This window comes from Pagrus pagrus (assembly GCF_965226575.1).
Source record: "Pagrus pagrus genome assembly, chromosome: 13".
Taxonomy (NCBI): Eukaryota; Metazoa; Chordata; class Actinopteri; order Spariformes; family Sparidae; genus Pagrus; species Pagrus pagrus.
Window position 1 is genome coordinate 26,236,630 of NC_140197.1, and position 13,342 is coordinate 26,249,971.

Consider the following 13,342-nt stretch of genomic DNA (forward strand, 5'->3'; position numbering starts at 1 on the left):
ACTACTACTACAAATTGCTTCCATCTTATTTGGAAGCCACCAGTATCGATTGAAGCTCAGTTGGAACAAAATGGCTGTGCTGGAGTTTAGAAATGGACACAAGTTGGGAATATGATAAAAGCAACTTTATTTCAAAACATTGGAATGACTATATTGGACATAATTCAGAGAAAAAACACAACAGGGAGCAGTGGAAATTGGATATGTAGACAACATAACCACTCATTGGAATTTCCATCGTTTATCCTTGATTATTAGCTGACGCCAAGGTGGTGCCGCTTACAGCATGGCAACTTCATGTTGCTGCAGTGACTGTGGTCCCTGAAGAACAATCTGCAAAAGTTAGCACATACACGTTAATTTCACTGGCTTGTTTGCTTAAGTCATGACTTGCTAGTTGTTAAAGTGAAGGGCAATTTTAGTTGTAATTAATCCCTGGAGGTTTCATTTTTGGTGACTGAAGTGTTTACACCAGTGATTTATCCACTTCTTGTGTTAGTTTGGGGCCAGCACCTCCATTTGCATTGGATGCTGTGATTGATTATATGAAAAAAAAGTAATTCTGTTGTCCAAACCCTCTTACCACCACACTGACTCGAATGGACCTAGACTCATCCACACTATCATGATCATAAAGCTCGAAAGCTTAGTTCAATATACTGTATATTTCAAGGTAAGGAACCCCTGATATCAATTCTCTCTGTGCAGCATCAGGGCAAGCAACGTCTATGATACACAGTATACTGAAGCTGTAACTACAGCGCAAACCTAGCACATAAACCTAAAGAAAAATCAAAAACTCATTTTGGGGGGGAAAAAAATCAAATACTATACTTTCTTACAGCATAATGAAATGCTTTCTGTTTAGCAGAATTCTGTGCAAATTCAAAAACAGTGCAAACAGCCATGAACTCAGAGGCTGAACTGTCACAAACCTCTTGCCAAATCAAGAGTTAAAATGTCTGCAGTAAAGGATGGATGCAATGCTGCACCAGTAAGGAAAGCAAATACGTCACAACAATATATACAACAATTAATCAAAGAGTATGGTTTAAATCTGCTCAATTTGGAAAGTGTCATGAGATGACTTTTGTTGTGAATTGGTGGTATACAAATAAAGTTTGATTGATGTCCAGTTTATCTATAATTTGTCCAAAGAAAATGTGGCGCAGTATACTGCAGTATGCATCACTCTCACTCATATACTTCATTTATTCATTCTTAATACTCTATTACCTTTACAACTACACTTAACTCAAATTAAGTAGTTATTACCTTGCTCTTGCTGCAGTCCTGCTCTTCTTCAAAAGGGAGGATGTAACTGCACTGCACTCTTTTCTTCGCAACAAGATGTTTAAACGCTAAACCTTTATATAATGCAGCTCATTCATTTTTATTTCGCTTAAGTTAGCACCATTTAGAAATGGTTATCGGCTGCTCACTGTAGGAGCAGGTGTAGGTCTTGGCCCTATTGGAGGACCAATTTAAGATCCTACAGGGGAAAAGATTTGCCTGCTGCACAACATAATGTATGTGCCCCACACAATACAATGTGAGGTTGTTCAAATTCATTTTGAAAGTTTGCCAACAAACACAAAAGTAGAGCTACTCACAAATGATGTGGATCTAGAGCTCTGTGTGCCCAGGAGACTCTGGATACAGGCTTTGGGGCTCCTGGCAGACAGCTGGGGTGGTGAACTCCATCAGATACTCACACCGGCTGGGCTCTGAGGTAGATACCACAACGGTCTCCTTTCCACACGTTAACTTAACCTGAATAACATCAAAATAACCTTTTTTATGTGCCTTGTCCAATGAAAAACATTAAAACGGTGAAAAATCAGGTGAAGAAAAACATCAAGTAAGGTCTGAGACTCACCGTGGTGGATCTGTTAGGGCCTTGCCAGCACCCTGTTCCATGTTCATACTTCATCAGAGAGTAGATATTGTCCTCAGGACCTGTCCATTTCCCCCATGTTCTACAGAAAGAAAATGGAGAACAGCAAGGGATGAGTCAAATGAGGACAAGAAACAGCACAAACCACAGAGGAGTAACAAACACCACAGATATTCTCTTACCCTAGGTTAGTTTCTGATCCACCATATTTTGGTTTCTGGGAAACTCTGTTGAATGGACATAGCCTATAGATGTACCTGAAAGCAAAATATAAACTTAGTCCTTCAAAAAATGGGAACTTAGACCAAATTATTAATAAATACAATAATTGTTTTCCAAAGTGAGAGTCTGCACATACTCGCTAGTAGACAACTCATAACACTGGCTATAGAGGTAGGCGAACTCAGCACCAGGTCCAAAGTCAAAGGAGATTTCCTTCTCGAGGTTCCTGCAGACAAAATGCAAATCCAGAGTCATTACTCATACCTTTGCCTTGAGAGTTAGAATGCAATTGTGGAAACAAACACTGATTGCATTATTGGCAAAGAAGCTCCATTACAATTCATGTCTCGCTACTCACCTGATCTGATCATCCACTTCTCGGAGAGCTTTCTCAGCCTCATCAAACTCACTCCTGGCTTTCTGAGCAGCTGGGAATCAAATACATCATTACAGGAAATTTAGTCCAAACCCATACACGTGCTTACATAGTCACACATACAAAATGTCTGAGCAAATCACACCTTCCTACTGATGCTTATATAAAAGATAAGCAATAGAACTCAGTTGTACAAAAGCACACAGCTGTTAGATGAATTGCTATGGTCTTTAGTTTAAAAATGTATGAGTGATATTGAGCTGCAATGATTTAACAATTTGTAGTCAACTATTAAATTCAATCGCCAACTATTTTGAAAAAAGGTAAAGGTTTAAGTCATTTTTTTAGAAAAAATCTCCACATTCTCATATTCCAGCATCTTAAGTGGAAATATTTTAAGGTTTCTTTGCTCCTCTATGACAGTAAACTGAATATCTTTGAGTTGTGGACAAAAAAGGGATTTGAGCACTATCACCTTAGACTTTGGGAAACTCTAATGGACATTTAATATACCAGACAATTTATTATTGATTATGAAGAAAATAACTGACAGAATAATCGCTAGTTGCAGCCCTTGAGTGATGAGTTTTAAAACAGCACATTAAAATTCAAACTGAAAGGTATGCAGACACATCTGTGCTTTACTTCTGGTATTTTGCTGCGTGACTCACTCATAGCTGAGGACAGGCTGAGTCACTCTATACAGACACTTTATACAGACACTTACCATCAATGAGGTTTTGCGTTTGATCGTCGTAGGGTGGCATAGTCCCCTCATCATCGTCATCCTTCTTTTCTTGAGTCTGTGTTGTGGGAGGGCTCTGCTTATAAAATACATAAGAATGACTCACTAAAATAAAACTTGAGATTATCCATCATAAATCTGATGGAGATACTAATTGGGCTTACCTTATAGTCCCCCTCGTCGGGGTCTTCATCGTCATCCTCTTCATCATCATCTTCTTCTTCCTCTGGGATGTCATCTTCAGGGTACTGCTCAGAGTCATTGCCAGGGACTGGCTCCCTCATGTCCTCCTGTGGAGTCTCTGTCGGTGCCGGGATGTCTGCATTGGACTGATGCCAAGAGAGTTACAAATTTAGAGGAGAAGAGGCTTTTACACATGGAGTTCACTACGAGAATAATCCGGCTCTTACCTCTGATACATATTTTTCTTTGATGTTATTCCAAACAGACTCAAATGTTGCTGTGTCCACTCTGTCCACTCCTCCCAACAGTCCCTGTACAAGCCAAAGACAATATTCACATTTTGATTTGTTCGGCTCCATATGATGTGTAACATTTAATGATAACTACACTTGAACAGCAGTGTTTTACGGAAAAAAAAATTACAAAAAGAAAAGCTTTACCTGAGCCTCTGCTTCTGTGAATGAACCATCTGAATCAGGGTCGAGCTCAGAATGGGACAGAAGATCAGCCACTGAGACACTGAGATAAACAAAAACACATCATTCAAGGAGTGACAGTAACAACTCTTTATATTTATACCAGTCCGTCAATGAGGTCACCGACAAAAAAGGACCAATAGACCAATTACTAAAGTGAGAGGCTCGAACATTTCATCTTTTTAAAGAGTGTTAATCTATTCACAAACATTTTTCTTTAGGAAAAAGTAGTGATCTCTCTAGCATACCATCAGGTTTTAAATCTGCTGTGTGCCACCATTTTGGATCCCCACTAAATAAGGTGCAGAGCCACGAGGCAACTTCAAATATGGTTCAAGATTTACTGATGCTGCATTTCGTCCTTGTGCTATTTTTGAAAAGCTGTGTTCCTAAAGTTTTACGCTTAAAAAAAAAAAAAAGAATGAATAAATAAATAAATGTATGACTTCCCTTATTATTGGTGGCCCAATCCTGATTCCAAAATATGTGTGACACTGTGTAAAACATAACTAACTCAATGACCGGGATCATTTGCTTATCATTTGACAAATTTTCATGAGGCAGTACAAAGACAATATATTTAAGTTTTATCTCATCATCTTCTTTGATTTCTGTAAATTTTTTGTCAATCTCAATTTGATGCCAGCAACACGTTTCACAACCAAGTTGGGACAGGAGCAACAAAAGACTGGGAAAGTTGTGGAATGCTCCAAAAACACATGTTTTTTCAATTTCACTGGTAAACGGGTTCAATAACAGGTGACAGTGTCATGACTGGGAGTGAAAGAGCCATTCTCAAAAGGCTCAGTCATTCAGAAGCGAGGATGGTGCAAGATTCACTTTGTGAAACACAATTATTTCAAAGGATATTGCTACATGTGCTTGGGAATATTTCGTAAACTGGTGTCGAAAAACACAGTTTGTTTGCAACTGGTTGCATTCTGTTGTTATTTGCATTTTACACAGCATCCCAACTTTTTCTGGAATCGGATATGTGACAATTCTGGTGGGTCCAGATACTCACAAGCCATCTGCATCATCATCCAGCTCAAGAAACACCTCAGCCATTCTAGCTTTGTCTTTCTCCAGGCGAATAGCAGCTTTTTCATCTAAAACAAAGAGTAAAATTGCATTTATTGATAGCAGTGATTCTGATCCCACTACTACATTAGCTAGTGCATGTTTTGAATTTAAACTTCATGTCAGAAGTCTTTCATCAGTTTAAGCAACTACTCGTGTTTGTAGCATCCTGGCATCATCAACTAAATAAATAGACTGCACTATCTGGAATGTGATGCTCCGTACAAACAGTGGATGGTGATATACTTTCAAATTTTAATTTACCTTCCCAGGCCTTCAGATGGCGCTCTTTGGCTTCTTTCTCAGGCTGCTCTGCAGTCTCCTTTACAGTTCTTAGGGCCTCCAGTCTGTCCTCCAGATCCTTCTTACTAACCTGAACTTCTGTAAGTTTGGCCTGTTGAAATAAATCAAAATGTAACAAAATAAGATTCACATAATACCAGAAAACTCCATTCATTGTATGAAGCAATGCCTAATATCTACTCCAGGGAACATAATCCACAAAGGCAGCAGGGAAGAACAACTAATGTGAGCCACCAATTTCACAAGTACTCACTGGCAACTTGGAAGACTTAACAACCCTTAAATTAGCTTTATTGCTTGATTTTTAAAAGAGACTTCAGATGGCTGGCATCCATTATCTGGCTGTAAATCAGGCACATTCTGACTGAGCATTATCTACTCAACATCTTATTCAACAAGAGACATACAGCAGCTACATATACAATAGTTGGTGTAGACACCAAGTGTTGGGGCATCTGTATAACAACATATTTGACACTGCAATAATCTATGTGCCAGTACTCTGGATATTGATTTTTCACTAATACCAATCATTTTCTTGCCATTCATACCTTCTTATCCTCTAGGCCCCTCTTGGCCTCCTGGATAAGTTGCTGTTTAAGCAGAAAGCCCTCCTTAGCAATCTCTGCCATCTTCTGCATGACCTCTCTCTCTTTGCTCCCCAGCTCCCTACAAGTCACATGAAATAACAATAATAACTCAACAAAAACAAAACATTTAACATTTTCCGGAGACTCAATGAGTATATGTGTAAATGTTCTATGGAGAAATTGGGCTTAGACTGTAAAGCACACATAACATTCCCACCTGCAGGTGTTCTGACAGGCAGCACCGCTGTTGTACTCATCAGTTGTGTCACAGCAGTCTGTACAGGAAAAAACAACATTAAACTAAATCCTGCCAGCACAACACACCTGAAAAGAAATAGTCAGCAGATTTTAAAATTCATACCGCAGATCCCATCATTGATGCGAGAGGAGGGGATGAAGGCTGGTCTAAAACCGGCATTGGTGCAGTGGAAACTGCCGTTGGGACAAGCAGCAGTACCTGCAAAAAAATGTGTCATTAAATATACAAAATAGCTGCTCAATACTGTCATCATACTGACTAAGCAGATGTCATGTACATGTATCCCTTACTATTGTATTTACTTCAGTACACTGTGGGGAGAAAGTAGTACTGGAGGGATATGCAAGAGTCTTCAGTATGCAGAAAATACGCACCTGGCTCATCAGAGCCGTCCTCGCAGTCACAGTAGTCATCATTCACTCTATCAAAGGGAATAGTGCGGGAGCCATCCAGGCACGTAAATGGTTTGCCCTCCTCATAGAACTGCCGTTCTTGTAGGGATGAACAGAAGAAAACGAGTCAGTGCCATGACAGCTTTTTTTCTGAACTTTCACCCAAGCGCAATATACATAGCTGTGTGGTTACTCATGAATCTGTTTAAGTAGTTGTAGCTTTTATTCATAAATGCTTACTGGATAGAGGGACACCGCGAGGTCGTAGGACTTCAACAGCTGAGACTCCGAGACACAGGAGCAGCAGGAGGAGGTACTGGTGGGACATCATGATGGTGCAGCTCCACACTGGGTTAGACTTTAACAAGACTCCGCTTTACCAGAACCCCCTGTCAACTACACAAGATGTACAGATGAATAAAGCAAGCAAAGTGAAACAACTATAACGACAGGCATGCGGTGACAGGGTCGACACCGTTATATAAAGAAAAAGCGATAAAACTACATTAAGTATGTACGCTTGGCCTCATGTATTTAGACAGAATACGTCTTCTTTTCAGTTAGCCGAGAGCTAACAAGTGAATGCTAACTAGCGAATTTAGCTAAAGCGTTAGCTAACAGCAAAGCATAATAACTAACGGTTAAATAAAAAATACCAAGTTATACGTATGTCGTTACAACAACAGCATAATACCTCTTGCGTACGATGTTAATAAAGTAGACAAAGACAGATAAAACGTGTATTTCTTCTTTACAGAACAAGCTAAAAGGTTATCATTACCGGTGAAGTACTTCGGTCAACACCAACACACCGCCCACTTCCGTAGCGACAAAGCGCATGCGTAGATACACCCCCCTCGCTGTCTTGTTACACTCTGATTGGACAAGGCTTTGTTTACGCCTTCTGATTGGCGGAGAGCCGTGGCACCTGTCTGAAGCAGAGGATTCTGGGTAGACTTGAGGGTGCAGCCATCTCACGCCAATGTCAGACAGGTGCAGGTACTAATTGTGACTATAAACTGTTATTTTGAACGAAATTGAATAGTAGCATAAAAGCGAACAAGTAATAGCGTCTAAGCGGACAAAGATTATTAAAAGAAACTGCCATGAGCGTTCAAATGAATCTAAAAAATAACGTAAACGTCTCCGCACATGATCTGCAAACTTATTCTACTTTTAACGAGGTGTTCATGCTCATTGTCTGGGCAGTATTAAAAATCATCTGCTTACATTTCAGTACAGATCTATACTGGATCAAATAGGGAGCCTAAATAGGGCATCTAGTAATTACATCCATTGATAATAGTCTTGCTAGTGTTGCTACAATTAAATAAGATTACCCTACCCTCGACTAATAAATGAATAGGCATGGTAGTATTGCAAACACACAAACAAGTAATATCCTGACAATTAATACCAAACAATGCACTACAAACAAGAAACAAACAGCAAACATGACAGTGGTGTTGCATTTAATATAAAAATCTTACTTTATTTGTATTTTTAACACACTTTACAGTACTGAACAGTGAAATAAAAGAAAAATATACTGATATACTATAATATTGTTTTATATATAGATGTTTGCTTATTAAATGCATTTATTCACAAAATGACACCTCAGCTCTGTTAAGAGGGAAAACTTTCATAAAAATAATATAATAAAAAATAACTTGGACACATTTTACACATTACAGCAAGATCATTTACAAATATTACAATCATTTCATGTTGTTTTTTCCCTTGAATAATCTTTCTTACTTGTGACAAACACATGAATTAAAGCCCAGAGAATTATTCACAGAGGGAGTCAGTCTGCGACAAAGTAACCTGACAGCAACCCGATGGGAACCAGCTAGTTAGGCCACCATTGGACGAACATTTAGGCTATCAGGATAGTGATTAAAGTTACTAAGAAACAGAGGTGGTGGTAGTATTAGAAATGGCCAAGTTAGATAAGGGCACATTTATTTCCTTTGAACATGTCACATCCTATGTGACTACATCAGCTTACATTTGACTTTATCGGTCAAATAAAATCAATCTCACATGGACTATTAATAGAGAATTACTAGTCTGTTTGATTATGCCTCTAGAAAAGGGGTTAACATTGATTACTGCAGGTTTGTGATTTGGCCCAATGGAATATAATCAACAGGTGACTGTCAATGACCAAACCACCAGCACAGACTATACACTACCTTAAACACACTGTCTGCCTCGAAACCTGATGGAATAAAGTGCTGGTACAAATATATTTGATTTTCAACAATAAGTGTGGACAGTTAAAAAACATGACAGAAAGTTAAGCACACGTGAGCATAAACATAATCAGAGAATGAAAAGGTGGGGATGTGGCCTGCAGTGCTTCAGTGGTTCACTTAACAACCTCAAGTGGTTATTTGTCAATCATTATGACTTGGATAAATTTATAATATACAATCCAATATTACATTATGTACAAGAGTGATAATGCTTATAGCTATATCATCAACACGTGATTCATTTTCCAGACCATCCACCAGAATGATATAAAAATAAACTGTACACAAACTGTTCAAAGAAAACACTTCCCATGGTTTTCTTTTCATCGTTTAAAAAGAATGGCAGCAATCAATCAATTGAATAATTTTCTTAATAAGAAACAATTGCTACAGTATTGTGTTTGTATGGCAATAAAATATTAATGTTTTTATAGCTCATGACATAACAAAAAGCCACAAAAACAAAGCAACATCTTGAAAGTAAAAGGCCGATGCATATGGGAATCTTTTATTTAAGTAACTGCAATAGTAATCCTGGATTCCCATTCCACAAAGCCTGTGTGGTGGCCCCGCAGCTCTGCTCCATCCTGCGACAGAGCAGGTCAAACACACAGGCTTCTGTTGCACTGAGCTATGGTGTCTTCAGATAAGTTCAGTTACTGACCTGCAGAAACTTGCTCTTACCTTCAAAAGAACCACACCCATGTTCTTTTTTTTTTTTTACCCTGTGAAAAACAAACACCTAAACAAACTGTGACCTATTTAAGCTGTGCTGATCAAATCCTGAACACCGTTCAACAAGATGTGGTGATGCCAGTGAGGGAACAATGACACATATGACAACATCTTTAGCATCCTGCCCTCTCTTTCTGTTACTCACTTGCTTACTCATGACAGCACAATAAGACACGCAAACGAACGCATACACCCATCGACTCCATCATGCCAACAAATCTGATCAAATTCAAACAAAGGACCTCCTTATTAATTCTCATTGGCTGCAAAATCTTAACTCCCATCCTTATTTCCTCTGCATGCCTTCAGGTAGCTATGAGATAGTCATTTTACCATCCTGATTAAAAAACAACACATTCTTTATGTTGGTCAGAGCACAGCAACAACGTAACGACTAATTGGCAGCAATGTTTCCCTTTCCCCTCCAAATGCAATGCTGGATACATTGTGTATAGACACACCGATACTCACAGAAATAAGCATACAGACGTGATATAAATATACTAGGATATCTATCATATATCTTATAAATCTACATACTGGCAGGTATGTATCCTGCATCTGACATTAAGGCAAAAAAGCATCAAACATAACAAGGATGATTAGGGACTGCCAGACCACCTTTTGGCCAAGTCACACTTCTTTCCCCTGACATTCTGCCTCCCTGATTTTCTTATTCATCCATGTTCCTTCAAATCACTTCACCCACTGTAGTTTCTCATCCTTGACTTTGGTGAGAATCATTGTGTATGAGGAGACATAAACACACAGTGCAAGTGGGTTTGAGATGGCGAGTGAAAATTTGTTCTACTGATGAAATAATTCTGTTTCCCTTCCAACATGTTTAGCAACTGTTAAATAGAAAATAGGCAAAACTTATGCTTCAAAGCATCACATGGCTTATTCTCAAAGTTTAAAAAAATCATTCTAATAAGAAAAAACCATAAGCTGGAGTCCACTGGTGGTTGTGGTGGTGGTAGTGATTGCTCTGCATCTAGAGTTATTATATTACCAGAAGAGCAACAAAGGAAGACTTACAGCTTAAAACATATCACCACAGAAACTGTACGTGTGAGATACACACCACAATACCATGAACAGTAAAGAGAGATCTTTAACAAGAGACAATCAAAAATGATAACAAAATCAGACACTCCCGTCCCACAATGCATTGCTTCACGACAGCTCCATTCAGGAAGCTGGTGTTTCAGAAAGGCACAGAGCCATCTTGCACCAGTAGCACTCTCCTCGTAAAGGGAAAAGGGGTATGGGACCCGGGGGTCCCTTCATCGCAGCATCTTCCTTTCCTTCGACGTCTTCCTCTCTCCTCCAACTCTGTGGATTTTCTTATTTTTCTTTCCGACAGAAATGGAAAAAAAGTCACTCGGATGTGTAGCTTTTCTGAGGAGAACAGTTTCTGTTGAGGTTCTAACAAACATGAATTACTAATACTGACTGAACACTAGTTAATACTCCATTAAGAGATGGCTTTTTCCAAAGAGATTCATCACTGATCAATGTCCCTCGTGTAAATGCACACATGCAAACATACAGTCAAGTGTGTGTGTTGGTGTGTCTGCGCGTGTGCAGGAATGGAGGGAGTTAATTTGGGCTCCAATTGTACTGCACGACTGATGCATGCGTGTACACCCATTGCATTGGTGTAATCACTTGTCTTACTCCTACTATGTGTTTGTGTGTGCCACTTTATGTGTGTTTGTATGTGTGCATTCCAGTCCCAGAGTGCTACGCTGTCATTAGTTACCCATCGTCGATGCTCTCCTAGATTCCTTTTAGTCTAAAGTTCATTGTGAAATCAGTCGAAGGACTTGTCACCACTCCAAATCTACAGTTGCTGTGTAATTACCTTCTCTTTAAGCAATTTTAATTTATTCCCTTTTTGAAAAATATATTTAAAGGTCTGTATTGTCATTGCAGTCTTATTTGTTCTTGGTTTGGCCATTGAAAGGATGAACAAGATAATGTGTGCAAGTGAGGAGGGAGATACAGGAGCATTACTCATGTATCTTCAGCTTGTGAAGAAGAATCTTCCTCTTCCTCTACAGGACTTGTGTCAGATAGTCTCTCCTTTTCAGATCTCACCTCCAACTGAGCTTTCATCTCCTGCTCCTCCTCCACCTCCTCCTCCTCCATTGCCACCTCGTCCTCCTCTTCTATTATGTCCTCATTTTCCTCCTCTGCCATTGTGTCTTCCTCCTCCTCTTTTTTACCCTCCTCCTCCTCCCCCTGACTGCAGTCCTGTGCCACGTGGTTCGGCGTAGGCTTGTCGCCCTCGTCTACCTGTTCTCTCTCAGAGCTGTCTTCGAGGGTGAGCTCAAACTGAAACTTGTCCATGCAGGCATTTAGTTCCTTATCATGGCACACAGGAGGTGGCGAGGGACTTTGTGGGATAGTGCTCTGATACCAGTCCCTGTTGTCCTCCAGAGTGTCCAAGATGTCCTGGGCATCAGGGTGCACAAGGTCCCCCCATGTCTCCCACAGCGGATGGACGATGTAGTCAATAAAACCCACCTGCAGCCAGAAAAAAGTGTATGACAGACATCATATAAACTGTCACAGCGGTGTAATTTCACTTCCTACAAATCCGCATTAAAAATGTATGAAGATGACTGCTGTGATCAGAGATGACAGATCACTCTCTGCACTGTAGTTATCACCCCCCTACAGTATTAACAGTTATCCAGGTGTGCACAGAATCATTCCCACGCATGTGTATAACATTTACCTGGCTCTTTTCCACAGATGCAGTGTGTTTATCACACATGGGGCTGATCTCCATCCCTCGCTCTCTCTCCTTGTCTCCTTGCCTGAAGAACTCCTCCATGATTCTCTCCGTCCATTGTCGATACACAGCCAGGGGTTTCGTGGGATTGCTCAGGTCAGCACAGTGCACCATGTTCCTCAACACCTGCACGGACAGTCACATGTCACACGATATTTTTGTATATACAACAAAGGGGGGTGGCCCCAACCGACATGCACACCAACACACATATCTGTAGTCATATCTCAATTTTTCTTTTACAGAAGCTGCATAATGATCAGGAATATTATATGAATACTGCAGACACAGTGTGTTTCTATGATCCTCCCACTCTTCTGTGATTATGTTGCAGCTTGTCAATTCGATCATGAAGTCCATAAAGTATACAGGCAACAGTATAGTTTATAATTGAGGATTTATGGTATATAGCAGACACAAATGTCTGCGTCTTCAGCACCACGTAAAGCATTAATAAAAAACAGCCTGATATTGTAACTTGCACAAACTTCAGTCAGATAAAGGATCAATGATTCAGGCGGACAAGATTAACATATTCACTGAACAACCCTTCTACCCAGGCCCTCTCTGTACTACAAGGGGCAGGTTAACAAGGATGAATTTTTATAATTTCAGATCATCTATCTTTAATCTCCCCTGTTCCTCCTGACAATTTGTTTTGTAAATTATCAAATCTTTCAACAGCTGAAAGAAAGTGATTGAAACCCAGTTTTCTGCTGACCTCTCTCACTTTTACTTTACTTTTATATTGACTGCTTGTACAAATCCAGTCCTCTGCTTCTAAAACTGTCTTTCTTCACTTTTTTCCCCTTTTCCCAACACCTCAACACCTGCTCCTCCCTTTTCCAGTTCTGCTCACAATCTGTTTTAGCAAGTACGTATGTCATATTTAAAAAGCTCAAAAGGCATCCTCCGCCACATACAGATGCACAATTAACCTCACCCCCTTCACACTCTCTTTTAATGTTAATCATCAATTCTTTTTGACATTTGGCTGTGTGCCTTCAGGTCACAACA

The 13,342-nt window shown here is 39.7% G+C and overlaps 2 protein-coding genes across 6 annotated transcripts in view; both read right to left on the reverse strand.

Moving 5' to 3' along the window:
• Positions 1 to 110: 110 nt before the first annotated feature.
• Positions 111 to 7,377, reverse strand: prkcsh (PRKCSH beta subunit of glucosidase II). Of its 2 annotated transcripts, none has more exons than XM_084371419.1 (18): positions 7,305 to 7,377; positions 6,764 to 6,919; positions 6,506 to 6,622; positions 6,234 to 6,329; positions 6,090 to 6,147; positions 5,834 to 5,951; positions 5,244 to 5,373; positions 4,924 to 5,008; positions 3,864 to 3,942; positions 3,651 to 3,734; positions 3,405 to 3,569; positions 3,223 to 3,316; positions 2,478 to 2,547; positions 2,256 to 2,345; positions 2,080 to 2,154; positions 1,880 to 1,979; positions 1,614 to 1,773; positions 111 to 333 (listed from the first exon to the last, which is right to left on the reverse strand). In XM_084371419.1, the coding sequence occupies exons 2-17, from the start codon at positions 6,852 to 6,854 to the stop codon at positions 1,627 to 1,629; spliced, it is 1,599 nt and encodes a 532-aa protein (XP_084227545.1). In that variant the 5' UTR covers positions 6,855 to 6,919; positions 7,305 to 7,377; the 3' UTR covers positions 111 to 333; positions 1,614 to 1,626. The 2 variants fall into 2 exon arrangements, with proteins under 2 accessions (XP_084227545.1, XP_084227546.1); XM_084371420.1 differs by having other exon boundaries at positions 7,218 to 7,306.
• Positions 7,378 to 8,006: 629 nt separating this feature from the next.
• pde4a (phosphodiesterase 4A, cAMP-specific) overlaps positions 8,007 to 13,342 on the reverse strand; it is a 48,494-nt gene continuing 43,158 nt past the window's right edge. For 3 of the 4 annotated variants that reach the window (XM_084370482.1, XM_084370483.1, XM_084370485.1), the window contains 2 exons: positions 12,269 to 12,451; positions 8,007 to 12,054 (listed from right to left, as the gene is read on the reverse strand). In XM_084370482.1, the coding sequence (XP_084226608.1) occupies positions 11,542 to 12,054; positions 12,269 to 12,451 (696 nt within the window). In that variant the 3' untranslated portion in view covers positions 8,007 to 11,541. The remainder of the gene's footprint in view (positions 12,055 to 12,268; positions 12,452 to 13,342) is intronic. The other variant, XM_084370484.1, reaches the window with a different exon arrangement.

Coding starts and splice junctions, on each gene's coding strand:
- prkcsh (XM_084371419.1), bottom strand. CDS start 6,854: ATGATGTCCCACCAGTACCTCCTCCTGCTGCTCCTGTGTCTCGGAGTC. Junction 2,548..3,222: donor AACGCAAAACCTCATTGATG/GTAAGTGTCTGT, acceptor TTTGATTCCCAG/CTGCTCAGAAAGCCAGGAGT. Junction 1,774..1,879: donor GCCCTAACAGATCCACCACG/GTGAGTCTCAGA, acceptor GATGTTATTCAG/GTTAAGTTAACGTGTGGAAA.